Source organism: Diplotaxodon limnothrissa, linkage group LG6, assembly GCF_057381915.1.
Source record: "Diplotaxodon limnothrissa isolate DT_005_m linkage group LG6, D_limnothrissa_male_GT1.1, whole genome shotgun sequence".
Lineage (NCBI taxonomy): Eukaryota > Metazoa > Chordata > Actinopteri > Cichliformes > Cichlidae > Diplotaxodon > Diplotaxodon limnothrissa.
The window spans coordinates 27,021,344-27,036,290 of record NC_140601.1 but is presented as its reverse complement, the minus strand read 5'-3'; the positions used below and the strand labels follow the sequence as shown (position 1 = coordinate 27,036,290).

The window sequence follows — 14,947 nt, the reverse complement described above, 5'->3', positions numbered from 1 at the left end:
TGTGTGTGCTATTTTCTGTCACATTAAGGAATTGAGATGTTTTAGGGAGAATTTAGCACTTATGTTATGAAGGGAAATAAGTTGCACAGTAGGAAGTAAGTGATTTGTCAATAATTTCTCTATTTCTTTAACCCTTTCACACATAGTGGTCACTACAGTGGACAGCTATTCAAAGGCTGTTTTCTTGTATTTGTGTCAGTGTTGATGGTATACACATAAACCACTACATTGGACAATGATGTGTCAGTCCATACACATCTGTTGTCCGCCTAAGTGGACATGTAAAAAACTCTTTGAAAAGTACATGTTTAAAAGATTGAAGTTCAAAAATCTTTTTTTCATGCCTAATGATGAATAGAAATACTTAAGAAAAAAAATTCTGAATGAGGATTTTCATAATTCATTCATGAAAGGGTTAAGTCTCAGTTAAAGTTGCAGTCAAGTAGCAGTCTAAATGTGACTAATAATTGACTGGAAAAAATAGCAATACAATGTCTCCAAGACGGTTGTTGCTTTGGGTTGTGAGGAGTGTGCAGAGAGCCACCGGTTGGGCTTGGTGTTTACTTTTGTAAAATCGGATTATTGGGTGTCTCAGCTATGTGTGTTTCTGGTAAAGGTTCACATTCAGTTCCTGCAGGCTGTGATTTTGTGCAGCTTGATGAAGTGAGAAGCACAGCAGAGCGTGTAACAGCTTCCAGTGACTCATCGTTTGGAATCTCACCAAATGCCAAAGGCCAAACAATAACAGTTTCAAATGAAAAAAAATGAAGGAAGCACTTGATTTGCAGTTCTCTACATCTTACAGTCTAGTAAAAATTGCACACATGGGAAGCTCCTCCTTTCATGAGCACGAGAGCATTTTTTAAATATGAAACTAATCCCTAAATCCTTTTAAGCTCTATTACATTTCGTAAATGAAAGAGATTAGAGATCTGAAACCAACTAATAATCTTAATTACTGATTATTTGACATATTATTCTAATAAACAGTTTGGTCTAGATCTGAATAAAGCGGTGTTACAAAACCAAAGTGCTCCAGTTCATTTCACCAAATATCTTGTTTTGTTGGACCAAAATTCTAAAATGCAAAGAGTAAATTCAGATGTTTTATGTTTTAAACAAATGATCAAACTGCTAGTTAATTATGCAGATTTATTTTCTTGGCAACATAATCACCACAGCTGTAACAGAGGTCAGGGGCAGTCGTTTGGTATCGATTCAATACCAAGTAAAACCCAAGTAAAACACGACAGTCAGCACAAAAAAGATTCATTTTTCATAGTGCATGTTTGAGGTATATTGATTTAAAACAATTCAGTGGGCAAATCGCAAATATCGATCCGATAAAAATACCAGTGTTGGTATTGATACTGTTGAAATTTGGATTGATCTGCCCACCTTTAGTGAAGGGCATTTGTGGAGAAGTGGTTTATGAATCCGTGAAGCTGTGTCACCCCTAATGTCTGTCACCCCTCACTGCTCCTCTCCGCTCTTTAATCAAAATCAGAGAAACTTTATTAATCCCAGAGGAAAATTGAGTATACATACAACTGCATGAAATGAAGTGTAGAAACAGAGACCGATCCCCATCTGCTCCAGTCTGCATACCAAATATCCTTTGGCAAGATACTTACCCCGATGCATCCACTGTGCATGTATTTAGATATAAATAGATATTAACAGACATATAAATATAATATAAAAAGACACAAGTATTAACAATAAATACACTTTAATCCAAGCAAAATAGAAAAACAAGAAGTGTGAAATCTTAGTTATTACGTTAGTTCGGTCAGACATTTGGATAGTTTTCCTTGTGTCATCTTAATTTACACACATCTGCATGTGACTGCACCAGTACGCTGATTCAGGGTTTTCTTGTTTACTCCCACTATTGTTACTGCTGCTTGTAAACCTGCATATTTCTCCCAATCTGTGGATTAACCCAGCCACATTCAGGAAGTGCTTGAATGTAACAGCCACCCACTCAGTCAGTGAAGTCGCTGAGCTCTACCTAGTGGCTGGGCTGTATATTTAACCATCCTGGTTTTGTAACTGATTTATATGTTAGGGTGAGAAAATATACTTAAATATCTATTACACAATTTAAGGGCGTGGTGACGAAGCAGACCTCTGAGCGGAAAGTTGCTAAACTATCTGGGAAAATATGGGTGGTGAAAGACAGCATTTTGAGCAGAATTGCTCCAGTAGACTTTACTCAAACATCAGAGTCTGAGTCTGGATTAGCGCTGCTGAATAAACATCACATTCATTTAATGTTAAAATATTCCTTGAAGATGAAAAGATCAGCATTTAAAAGTAGGCAGATATTATCAGCTGTTCTAAAGCACAGCACTTGGTTTGTTTTTTATTTCATTCAAATGGAAATTTGTGTGTTTTCTATTGAAAAAATTTTGATTTATGTGATCGTTCTGTGACATCATAGATGTCTGCATAGTGAGCTGTGAGCGCAGCAGTTCAACTGTATCTCCTTTCTTGGCAAGTAAAGTTGGCCAGCAGCACACAAGCAAACAAAATGCCCATTGTACCACGAGAGCCCCGAGCACAAACATCAGCAAACTGTGCCACTGTTACCTACAAGCTCCAACAAAACAGGGCTCTCATTCATTTCTACTTCAGTTCAGCTATCTTTGTGACCTTTGTGAGACTTTTCACTGCGCTGTACATTCCAGCGTGGAGTTATTGCAAATGTCCTTGGTGGATCACCATAAGGACGTCTGAGCGGTTAAGACTGCATGAAAAGATGCAAAGAAAAGCACACAATGATTGATTAAATTCCTCTTTCAGTTGTGTTAATCTATTTTGTTTTGGGGGTTTTTGGAGGATTTTTAAAAACATGAGAAGCATCGGGAGTCACGGACAGAGCCGGGAATTTTGAGATAGTGAAGAAAAGATTATCTGTGGACTCTTATGTTCCAGCGACAAGTAGGTGGTGTGGTGATGCAGCGGTTAGCAGTTTTGGCTCACAGGAGAAAAAACAAACAAACTTCTGCACGTGAACCTTCCTGAGGCCTGATGCGTAGTTTGCATGTTTTTTCTGTGCCTGTGTGGGTTTTCCCCCGGCGCTCCAGTTTTCTTCTACAGTCCGAAAACACACATATCTTGGTGATTATAACTGTTGATTTTAAGTTCATGTGGATGTGCAATAGATAATAAATAATAAGAATGGATTGCATTTTATATAGCGCTTTTCAGGACCCCTCAAAGCGCTTTACAATACCACTATTCATTCACTCTCACATTCATACACTGGTGAAGGTAAGCTACAGTTGTAGCCACAGCTGCCCTGGGGCAGACTGACAGAAGCGAGGCTGCCATATTGTGCCATCGGCCCCTCTGGCCATCACCAGTAGGCGGTAGGTGAAGTGTCTTGCCCAAGGACACAGCGACCGACCGGCAACCTTCCGATTACAAGACGAGCACCCAACTCTTGAGCCACGATCGCCCCGATAGTGGGTAGAATAAACGTTTGATATGAATATGCTGATAAATGTGTCTTTATAGTGTAAAGCATTTGGTGTGGGAAATGCACTATGTAAATGCCAGTCCACTTCCAAGTGTTTTTTTTTTATTCCTATTTTACTGAACAAAAGTAAAAATATTCATTTTAATCCTCTTGCAACCGTGATAATTTACTCACCCCATCCCCCTTCGTTCTCTACATCAGGAGTGTCAAACTTATAGGTCACATGCAGTTCAATCTCATTTTAACAGTAAAATCATTGCACCGTAACCTATTTTAAAAAAAACTAAGTGTAAATAAGTACTTCCTTAAAACATTAAACCTGAAATAAATCTAGCCTAAGAACAAAAAATAAATTTACTTACAGCAAAATTTCTGTTTTTCAACTTTCTATCATTAAAAAAATGTTTCAATCAAACTCAATGAACCAGGTCAGCATGGCTCTTTGTTAAAAATTACAGAGTAGGAGTTTTCACCAATTTACCCAGCATCCAGTGGTCCAGATTGTACCCCACCAGGCCAGTTCTGACCAATGGCCACTAAAGCTCAGAAATTAAAATAAAAGTAAATCACTTCCTTTTTAGCCTTTTGTTATGACACCCTAAATTCACACACACCCACACACACAAAAAGCTGAGATGACCTGAGTGATCCCAGTGAGCAGAAACCCAAGAGCAGTAGCTCTTACTAGCCAATTACAGAATCCAAATCAAAATGAAAAGACAGCAAAACTTCAAGTTCAACACTTTATTTTGTGCTTTCTTCTTCAAATAGTGAAGTGAATAATCTCACTTAGATTTTAAAAGTATTTATATAAATAACATTTCAACAAATCACAATAAGGGTTGCTATTTACAAAGAGGAATATTCAATCCTATTTTAACAATAAATAGGAGTAAATTCAAACTCTAAGTACATCTAATTAATAGAAACACAACTATGCAAAGCAATCAGGGTGCACAATGTCAAGTTTTGTAAATTAAAAAAACAACAACATACAACTGTTACAATTCTTACACAAAGGAAATAATTAGAAAACACTGGGGGCGGGGGGGGACTATCTACAAATGTGCACTCCCAATTCATAGGGAAAACAGATATATATGTATATGTTCATATAAGGTGCCTAAATTGCACTGTGCAAAAGAGGTGTCTACAGTATATAGCCACCCATCCACTGAAAATAAGCTGCCAAGACAATATGTCCTGTCACATAATAATGCTGAGCCACTGTTAACAAAAGAAAAGAAAAATCCTTTACACAGCAACAAAAATCAAGTTACCAGGACTGAAGCGAAACAAAGTGTGAGGTTAGGGTTAGGCAAAATACACCCACTTTTCAGGCTAACTATGAATGTGCGAAAAAAGCAAGTCAATCATATCCGGCACGCCTGAAGCTCGGGCCACGTCTACCGCTGTCTGACCGCTGACGTTGGCGTGTTTAAGGTTGGACCGTGGCGCCAAATACTTCACAACATCCCGGTGGCCTTCCCGGATGGCGATGTGAATAGGAAGCGCGCCACTCCTGTCCGGGATGTTTACTGAGGCGCCGTACTCCACCAGAACCTCCACGGTGTCAAGGAAGCCTGTTCGAGCTGCGTCGTGGACAGGCGTTATCCCGTGCCTGTCCTGGACGTTGGGGTTGGCTCCTTTTTCTAACAACAGGCTGGCAATCTTGGAGTTCCCCATCATCATCACCTGTTGAAGACATTAGAGGAGAGGTGAGGAGGGTGCACTCTCAAATTCAACACCAGTGTGCAACCCTGAGAGTTTTTTTTTAACAGTCTTGCATCAAGCCGGATTCTTTTTCAATGTAATAAACACAAGCAAACAAAGTAGGAAGAGTTAGGCCTTTAGTACATCTATGCAGGAAAAACAAATCATGCCAATACAGCAGCCCTACATTAAATTTTACACCAGTGTGTTGCATTCATCTAGTGTTTCTGTTTTTTTTTTTTGTTTTTGTTTGGGGGGGGGGGTTTAGAAGAAAATGAGTTAATGTTAACTATTGCACTTAAATAATACTTGAAGTCAGTTATAAAGCATAAATATCAAACAGCTTTTTAGTTCCACTTCTGAAATTGAGGGATTTTTAATATATTTTATTACATATGAAACATCTCAAACTCAAAGTTTCGTCACCCTGAGTTTAGAGAAATTTTGAGGGACACTTTGTTTTCACTAAATTTGAACAGTGAATTAAATAATAAACACAATAACTGCAGGCGACATCCCTGTTCGGGGTCGCTCTATAAATGTTGAGGACATATTAGGTGGACTCCAGTGTGAGGTATCACTCCTATTCACTGCTGTTTATAACATGACTATAACGCTAAATACAGGCCATATAACTAAACGGGCTGTGGGGGCAGAAGCTTTCGCTTTAACTTAAATAATTTATAATTTTACTGTCTTTACAGACACCTTTATTGACACGCTTTATTCTAACATTAAAAACATGGCGCTACAAGCATATTCGAGAGAAGCGGCTGGTAATTTTTCCGCAGGCCATCGTTACAAAAGAGAAGGAGATTATTCTCAGACCGTAGGACGAACTATGTTTGTCCACCAAATGAAATGTGGGCTGTTAATACTTCTGTATATGTTTATAGATCTCACGTGAACACTTGAATTGATCCTCACCTGTAGGGCAGTCCTGCTAAACTCATTTGGAGTATCAGGATGCACTCTGCATTCCTCCAGGATACTCTGCACCTCGCTGGTGTTCCCTTTGGCTGCTGCCGCCGTCAGAGCTTTGCCGGCATCCATCTGACTAAGGACCATTATAGTCTGCCTTCCTGCCTGCTCGGAGAGAGACGTACCACAGTTACGAGGAACGCAAAACAAACACGATAAGAGGGAGAAAAAAACCCAAACTGAGGCTGGCAGGTTATTGTCGCCTACAGCTAACGTTACTACAGCATCCGGCTAACGTAAGCCGTAGTTCCCCGCTGACGCCATGTTATATGACTCCGTGCTTACTATTCGGAGTTCTGCCGGCCGCTTTAACAAAGCGTACTGCTGAACAACACAAATATAAGCTCTACCGCCAGAGGCAAGTCAACTGAAAGACACAAACAACTAGCCTCCCGGCTAACAGCTAACGTTAAAAAGAGAGCTAAAAAAAAACAAAACGAAAGCGCATTCAAGCTACCTGGTTTACTTCCACAATATCCAACGCGTCGCCAAGATTTTCGACCCCGCTGTCTCCACGAACCAGTAATTTTTAAAAGTAATTAAAACAACATACGTTTATCAACATTACAAAATACATTTGCGCGCTGAGCGCTATACAGCGGTGTCTCCAGACTACAATTTACAAACATTGGGGAGAACATACGCTGGCCAATCGCAGCTCGCCAAGAGGGTGTTGCGCTTCCATATATGGTAAATCGGGAGGAGTTACAACTCTGTTACTACGCTGTCACTGTGGTAACAGGAGCATTTGACCAATCGGCGCACACGGCTAAGAAAGCGGGCGATTCGTATACGTTGAGGTCTTCAAAGGGAGTTCATTCAGATTTCTAACCTTCGAGTGTATTTCTCCAGAGGCAAGTGTGGAAAAAGGCGGGTGTAAGCATTTAATTTTGGGCGGAATTTAGCGACTGTGATTGCACAAAGCCTTACTACAATACGATGGCAAAATCCACCTTGTGTGGTGTTTTAAACTCAAGAGAAAGACAACGTTTTTCATTAACACCAAGGTTAATGATTACAAACTGTTCTAAGTGAATCATTTTATTAATTTAATAATTAAATAATTTGCAGTGCTCACACAATAGAACATCACAATCAAATTGCTCATGGATTTAAAAAACACAAAACAACACACACAAGGATCAATGTTACACAGAGCAGGTGAAAATTTAAAGACATTCTTTCAGTCTAGTTAAAGTGATCATTTATGCTCCTTAGGAAGTCCTTGAAGTGAGGAAAATGTATTCAAGTTTCTCCACAGGTGTTACACATTAGTCCTCAGCTGGTAATCTAAAAAAATAAAATAAATAAAGAGAGTTAGAAAGGTTAAAATTGGACTCAGTTATTGCATCTGGGTAGGTCACTTCCTGCTTGGTAGAACCAAAGTCCAACAGACTACTAATATACCTCCACTTTGTGTTATGTAGCGGACCCACGGTAAAGCCTGGTACCCACTTTTTTCTATAATCTTCATATACCGCACCTGGTGGAAAAAAGCAGCAAGACACATTTGCGTAGTTAAAGTCCAGCTTCCCACAATCATTACACCAATTGATACTGGACCAAAGGGGTGAACTACGAAGTGAGATTAATGGGTTAGTGAGCTATGCTGAGCTTAAAGAGCCTTCTGTGCCAGGAAAGTGGCTCACTTTATGCCTGGCTAAATCACGTGTTCAGAGGTTTTGCTTAAAACCGGATGAAAGTGCGATCTTTTATCTACAGCATGTTTTAAGTGCGTCATAGATTCTCTGCTGGGGAACCATTTACATTTAATATTTAATACTTTAGAGTCTAAATGTATCCAGTTTAATGTCCAGTCATCACCTTAGAAATGAAGAGGATCGCAAAAGAAACTTACGGATAAATCAATTAAATGCTTATTTTAACCTTCTCTGTAATTGCTAGATTAACAATTGCCTGCAATATTGCATTTTATTATTATATTTAGATTTGTAATTGCCATGTAATTATCGTATGATTGTGATAACGTCTCTGATTGGAGTAGGATAGTAGTCATTTTGTGTGGAAGAAAAGTCACACGACCCATGAAACACACCTTTTTGTATGAGCGAGCACAGACGTTGAGGCAGAAAGCCCGGCTTAACAGAGCTGATAACTGCCAACATGATACCCATTATCTCCAACTGGGGTTTTAGGTTTTGTTAAGTCAAGTAAGACAAAGAAAGCCTGGCTGTGTTGAACTTTATTCATAGTATAATAAGCAGAATAGGAAGCTTCCCGGGTACCACTTAGAACTTTATAATGCATAAATAATAAAAACAGTATACAGGACTTTCCATAAAGATGCTTTGATTGTAGTTTAGTCACACTACTTGGGTTTTTTGACGTTAAAGGAAACCAACACACCTGTATTCCTGAGACTGTGAAGTATGGGATTTCAAATTTCACAGTTATGGGAGGTTTGCTCTCCGCCTCTTCATTCTCCACGCTGGGCAAACCAAAATGAGCTCTCATGAGAAACTCTTTACCTCCCTGCATGGATGGACACACACAGTAAAAATGTGTAAGACACAAGAAAGCATAACTTTAGTCTGCAATCCAGTCTGCAATAGTTACAACATGTTGTGAATTTCTTACAGGAAAAGACTTGATGGTCCACACAACCAGGTTCTTCTCAGGCACATATTTGGCATTTCCTGTGCTGGTTTTGAACTTTGGCGAGTCTGCATCACTGGGGACAGGGACCCTCACTTCTACGTTATTTGCCACCGACTGCTTTTTAAACTGTCCCTTTGCCTGCAAATACAGGAATGTTATAGTAGGATATCTTATGAAAGTCACCTTTTTCCTGTTGTTTAAGGGAGACTGCCCCGTCACTGGACAGGCAGCGTAAGGACGTCATTGGTTTTTGAAACCGAACAAAGACAGTTAGTTACTGATGGTTAACAGGGAGTCGTGTGATTGTTGGTTTGTTTTTTTCTAATACTGTAGGGTCTTTACCTTACGATATGGAGCACTTTGAAGCAACTGTTTCTGTGAAAATCAGGCTATAAATACAATGGAACAATGGAAATCACTTTTTGCTCTAACAGTTTGTCTCTAGCAGGTTTGGGGCTAAACAGTTAAACCATAGATATAAATGTAATTGTGGTTAAAAAAAAAACCCAAATATAATTGAGTAGAGTACCTTAACCATAATTTCCACTCGACTGTGAGAAAATTTCTCTATGACAGATTCGATCCATATCAAAGGCTTCACCTTTAAAAGACAAAAGGTAGAGTTTAGTTACACACAAGTTTAACATTTTATCTACTTAACATGCAAATAATTCTGTTTAAATGTTAATTTAATCCACGTGTTAATGTATAGTACTGTAACGCTCACATAAGTTTGCTTTCTTTCATTCACTTACTCTGTTTAAGTCTTTACACTGTTTCTTTTCCTTATCATGTGAATTTCTCAGTCATTTTTATGTATTTATTTATGTAACTAGTACAAGGAAGTAATTCTATTAGCAACTTCTACAGTGCACAAAACATAAAGATTAATAAATGCAACAAATATCTGAATTTCATATGAGTATAAAGTAGTGAGCTGGACAATACATGAGTATTGATGCGGTAGGACATGAGTTCAGACTCCCCATCTGGAGGAATGAAGGAGATTGTTCGATCGCTCTCAAAACGTGAGAGACGGACACACTGATGGAACTTCACGTCCTCCATCATCACCGTCTTTCCTTTGTCACCTGAGCATAAATCAACACAGAGTACTTAAAGTACAAATAAACAGCACCAACTTGTTTTTCCTCTAAGACTGGGGTAACACAGTGATAATGGGTACACAGAGGTCGCATACGTACGTCCAGTGAGGCCAAAAAGCACTCGATCATTGAGGCCCAGGCGCAGTTCGGGCATCCCCGACAGCATGGTTTTTAGCTTGATGCTGCCCACAATGTCACTGCTCATCACACTGCCATTAGCATTCACCTAAACAAATGACATTATTAAATCATTTAAAAATGAGTTATTTTGACAAATATTTGAACAATTATTAAGGAGAAGAAACGGATTTAAATAAAGGATTTTGACTTTGTCACAAAAAGTATTTTGTCACTTAAACTGACAAAATACATCAATGGCTTCACTAACACACTGCTAAAATTTAAGGGTACATCACAGTATAATATCAGTTACACATATCAGTAACAGTTACACACCATAGCCTCGGAGGACTAAACAGACTTCATCATGCTGAATGCTGCTAGGTGCCAGGTTGAAATTCAGGTCACATGCACTACTACGTTTTGCACTTACAGTTTGTATAGTTTCTAAGACTTTAAGACTCTCTAAGACTTGTTTTTTTTCTTGCTTTTTATATATACTGCCTATTTAAAAAACATAACTTTTTTTGCATGTAGAAGAGTAAAGTGAACAAGTCAAATTCCTTGTTTGTGTGGACAAACTTGGCCAAATCCTCAGACCCCCTGCGAGACCTTACACTGGTGCAGTGGGCCCTGGGTTACTCGTAGTGCAGGACATTGCCTCATCTCATGAGACATGATTTCCTGGAATATCAAAGCCAGACCTGAACCCAATCAGAGCATCTGACAGCACTACAGACTGTCCAAAAGCTAATTCATGGACTACTCGAGTTCTGGGAGGAGATACCACTGGACACAGTACCAAAATGTGGGAGCTATATCAGCCCGTGATTTCAATCTTTAACCTTAATTTTTGGGGTGACTTTGAATCCACCCCTGAAATGTGTATGTCAGCAAAGATTTTTTTAATTTGAATATTGCATTCATCCAGATCCAATGTGTAATTAAAGTGCTCCCTTTACAAAAATGTAAATAAGCAGTTAGTCCTAAAACTAACTTAGTTATAGGACTAACTATAGAACTGAATTGAACAAGACTTCAGAAATGAATCAATAATGTAGTCGTTACATAACCAAACCAATAGTTAGTATGCAAGTCCAATGGATTGAGGAATCCTTCCTTTCATCTTACCAATACATTGATGGACTCGATGACATCAATGAAGACCTCGTTCTTTTTGTACTTGATACCCTCTGACCTCCAGGACACAGCATTGGTCACAGTTGTCGGCACCTTGCTCTTTGCTACTTCAAGCTTGGCACCTTCCTGAGTAATGTACCTACAGCAGAGAGGTGAAGATTTGCTGTCATGCAACACCAGACTAGCTTTTAAAGATATATTTAAAAAATGTGTGTGTGTGTGTGTGTGTGTGTGTGTGTGTGTGTGTGTGTGTGTGTATGTTGAAGATTCTCACTCTTGTAGTATCTTGCTGTCAGTAGTCTGAGGGAATCCAAAGTCCATAAGTTCATCCAGCAGCTCATAGACAACCACAAAATTATCCTGAATGCTCTCCTCTTCCAGTTCTTTAAAGTACTCTGTGAACACCTGTGTACGGACATGCAAACACCGTCATTATCTGGACAGGATTTGAGTAACTGCCAGAATTTACTCTGGATTACAGCCATCTTTGACTGTCATGTTTCACTGATGTCCCAAAACAACAAAACCATTTCTTTGGAACCAGGATGCACAGGCAACAGGAAATATTTACATTATTCACCACACCAGGCATCACTCACCTCAACTAGTTTGTAGAGAAAGGCATACACCAAGGAAGCGTTGGAGTTCTTGTTTGTTGTAGCAACAACTGTATCGAGATCAGGTCAAGGAATGTTATGAAGTTAAAAACACTGCTGTAAAAATCAAGGACTCATCTTTTCATATGATTGCTAACGGTCATTGCCTGCAAAGGATGTCATTAAACACTTAGGACAGGGATACGGTAGAGGTTGCTGTGTTTGATCCACATGAAGTGAACGTTGCCGTGTGACATTATGGGACAGAGAAGACCTTCCTCTTCATGCTGCATGAGCAAAGGCATGAAGTGGTCTATCTCTGACATGTCCACATCACCTTTGTAGTTCCGACAAATCAGCACCTGAAGAAGGAAGCATACCAGCACGTGGTTACGAGACAACTGTTAATATAGAAATTACTACTTATGGAATGGCTTCTAGTGTCATTCTGTTAAATGATACGAGGACAATGGATATCAAAATAGCAGAGTTTCAAACAGACCCTCAACTGGAAAAGCAATTAGAGAATGATTGGATATAATCACAATAATAACAACTGATCTTGTGATTCTCAGTAAAAAGAACTAAGCTCACAGATTTTAAACAACACTGATGAGGAAAAATATTAAAATTGTCTTTATTTTTAAGAAATACTCTTCTTTCTCTTTAATTAAAAATTTCTCAGATTAATTATCATTTTGTCCCTAATAGTGGGACAAAGTGATAAAAATTTGTCACAGACATTAAGACAAGACTCAGACATCGACCTTTTTTTAAGGTTCCGAGTCTTATTCATAATATTTCTCATACAAACATGTAATCTGTTAAAACACCAAAATATCCATAAATATCCTTTAAAAAAAACAAAACAAACCAAGCCTTTATCTACCAGAAATTTACACAAATTAATCCATCTTTAATTAAACATGGCTTCATTTAGACATTTAAACCTAAAAATTCTGATGTGTGAATAAAAGTAAACAAGAAATTGGAACATGGCCTTACTCAGCGTTCACATTCCTGTTTAGGAATGATATGTACATTTAATATACGTTAAAATACACAAACAACCAAGATGGGCAGAAATGTGAACATCAGAGGGACAGGACAAGCTGAGCACTTTGGAAGCAAAGTTAGAGAGGTGAGGCTGAGATGGTTTGGAGGGCAAAGGATGTTCAATATGCAGTTGTCAGACAGAAAGAAGACAATAGAGAAGGTTCATAGATGTAGCAAAAGGAGACATGGTGAGGGTTGGTGTGACAGATGAGGATGCTACTGGATAGGGTGAGATAGAGGCAGATGATCCACTGTGGCAAACTCCAAAGGAAGCAGCCAAAAATATTGAAGATTCTTCATGGAAGTAAGCACCTGGGGAAAAGCATATCGTCGAAACTTTTGAACCCTGACACCTGCATATTCCTCCCTTAACTGATCAGACAGGAAAAGAAATTTTAATGATCAGATTATGAGATAAATAAAATCAAACAGGCAAACTGCATTTTCAAAAGACAAAACCACTAAATATAAGAAAATACCAGTCATTAGTAAAATAATAGCAGAAAATTAATGCTTTTAATCACCAATATGGCAGCACTTTACAACAGATGCTGAGACAATAATTACAATGATTAGTTACAATGTGACTATTATTATTATCATCATCATCATCATCATCATCATTATTATTATTATTAGTTCTAGCTATAAAGTAGACAAAAATTCACCAGCATGCAGCCTGTTTCAGTTGCTCCTGCTTTTCTTTTTTTTTAAAATTTTTTTCTAGTTACTTATTTCTTTGTCCTTTAATACTCTCTAAGGAAATTATGTAAAGTATTCCGATTCTAATTCTGAAGTGGTTGCTAATCTACTCTAAATGGAAATAATCATCCTTTTTTTGCCCCTTCATTTTAAAAGTATTAAAAAAAATGGAAAGCTCGAAGAGAATAGTATTTTTGATAGCTCTGTATAAAGTTAGGATCCATAAATATTTTTCTTTTAGTTGTTGATGGGACTGATTGTGTCATGACATGTATAACAACAGTCTAATTCACCCAGGTCATACATGAGAAGGACATATTATTATCTGGTGATGGAACCTTAGGTGTAGGGGAATAAAAATGTAAATAAAAGTTTTTGATGATGATTTGTTTAACCAATCAGAACCCAGACCCCTCCAAAAACAGAGCTATATTTGGTACATCCCCTCTCCATCTCAGTGTCGACTGGCCTTGGAAACGACACATGCAAAACCAACCAACCTTGAAACTTGCTGGTGAAAAAATAAATAAAAGAATGTATGGATTGAGCTTGGGTTGGAGTAGATAAATAGTAATGTCACCGCATCGCACACGCAACATGAAGCCACGAGAAACATTAACTCGAGGGTAAAGTTACATGTTCTGTCTGTCATGCCAGAGTCATGCAGGCTCCTGTGTAAACATAAACGTGACGGTGACACAAACTATCTACCTGAAGGCTACATGTGCTGCAACACGCTTTCGCTTCCATTGTTTAAAGCTTAATTTGCATTGCCATGTATCCGGAAGTAGAAAACTAAAAGTAAAATAAAATAAAATAAGAAATATAAGAAAGAGTGTGTCGCACGGTCTGTTATAAATTTTTAACAACGCGTTTAATGTTTAACAATTAAAAGAGCACCAAAAAAATTCAACCCAGCAACCAAAACTGGTTGCTGTGTTGTTACTTATTCCTGCGCGCGTGGCAGGAATAAGTAATTATCAGTTGTCTAAAATTAGCTCGAGCTTTGCTCTTACCTTTCCCTTCAGATCCAGCACAAAGATAGCGGAGGCGGACATCGTGTCTGAACCCGGAGGACCAACAGCGTGAGATTTCACGAAGCGCCGAAACTGAGTTTAAAGCCTAACTCGAGACTTTTTGCTGCAGCTTTGTCCTGAAAATGTCAGGAACCGTTTAGGCCGGGCTGATCGCGGAGTCCACGGTGTCTTTTTCCTGAAGGTCCAGTGACGTCACAGCATGCAGGTGAAACATTAACTAGCTCACCTGAGTAAATGAAGTCCAGGAAGGGTGTGCTCCCCGCTTTAGCCGCCAGAGTGCGCCACAAACCGACAAATCATAGCAGGCACCGCGACAAGTGTGTGACCTCGTGACCTCTGTTGATCGAGAGGTTTTTCAGCGTTGATCCACCCCATCACCCCCTCCAAATG

The 14,947-nt window shown here is 38.8% G+C and overlaps 2 protein-coding genes across 2 annotated transcripts; both read right to left on the bottom strand.

Moving 5' to 3' along the window:
• Positions 1–4,783: 4,783 nt before the first annotated feature.
• cdkn2d (cyclin-dependent kinase inhibitor 2D (p19, inhibits CDK4)) lies at positions 4,784–6,688 on the bottom strand. The gene is made up of 3 exons (XM_085356039.1): positions 6,639–6,688; positions 6,128–6,286; positions 4,784–5,182 (listed from the first exon to the last, which is right to left on the bottom strand). Exons 2-3 carry the CDS (start codon positions 6,266–6,268, stop codon positions 4,829–4,831), a joined length of 495 nt encoding a protein of 164 aa, XP_085212165.1. The 5' UTR covers positions 6,269–6,286; positions 6,639–6,688; the 3' UTR covers positions 4,784–4,828.
• Positions 6,689–7,350: 662 nt separating this feature from the next.
• On the bottom strand, positions 7,351–14,726 carry ap1m2 (adaptor related protein complex 1 subunit mu 2). The gene is made up of 12 exons (XM_085356038.1): positions 14,537–14,726; positions 11,968–12,124; positions 11,766–11,833; positions 11,441–11,571; positions 11,158–11,305; positions 10,006–10,132; positions 9,749–9,891; positions 9,330–9,401; positions 8,780–8,938; positions 8,549–8,674; positions 7,589–7,664; positions 7,351–7,471 (listed from the first exon to the last, which is right to left on the bottom strand). The coding sequence occupies exons 1-12, from the start codon at positions 14,576–14,578 to the stop codon at positions 7,446–7,448; spliced, it is 1,275 nt and encodes a 424-aa protein (XP_085212164.1). The 5' UTR covers positions 14,579–14,726; the 3' UTR covers positions 7,351–7,445.
• Positions 14,727–14,947: the final 221 nt, after the last annotated feature.

Excerpts from the sequence above, each read along its gene's own strand:
- cdkn2d (XM_085356039.1), bottom strand. The coding sequence starts at position 6,268 with ATGGTCCTTAGTCAGATGGATGCCGGCAAAGCTCTGACGGCGGCAGCA. Across the intron at positions 5,183-6,127 it reads TTAGCAGGACTGCCCTACAG|GTGATGATGATGGGGAACTC; the intron begins GTGAGGATCAAT and ends TGTCTTCAACAG.
- ap1m2 (XM_085356038.1), bottom strand. The coding sequence starts at position 14,578 with ATGTCCGCCTCCGCTATCTTTGTGCTGGATCTGAAGGGAAAG. Across the intron at positions 12,125-14,536 it reads TGCTGGATCTGAAGGGAAAG|GTGCTGATTTGTCGGAACTA; the intron begins GTAAGAGCAAAG and ends TTCCTTCTTCAG. Across the intron at positions 7,665-8,548 it reads TCACAGTCTCAGGAATACAG|GTGCGGTATATGAAGATTAT; the intron begins GTGTGTTGGTTT and ends TTTTTCCACCAG.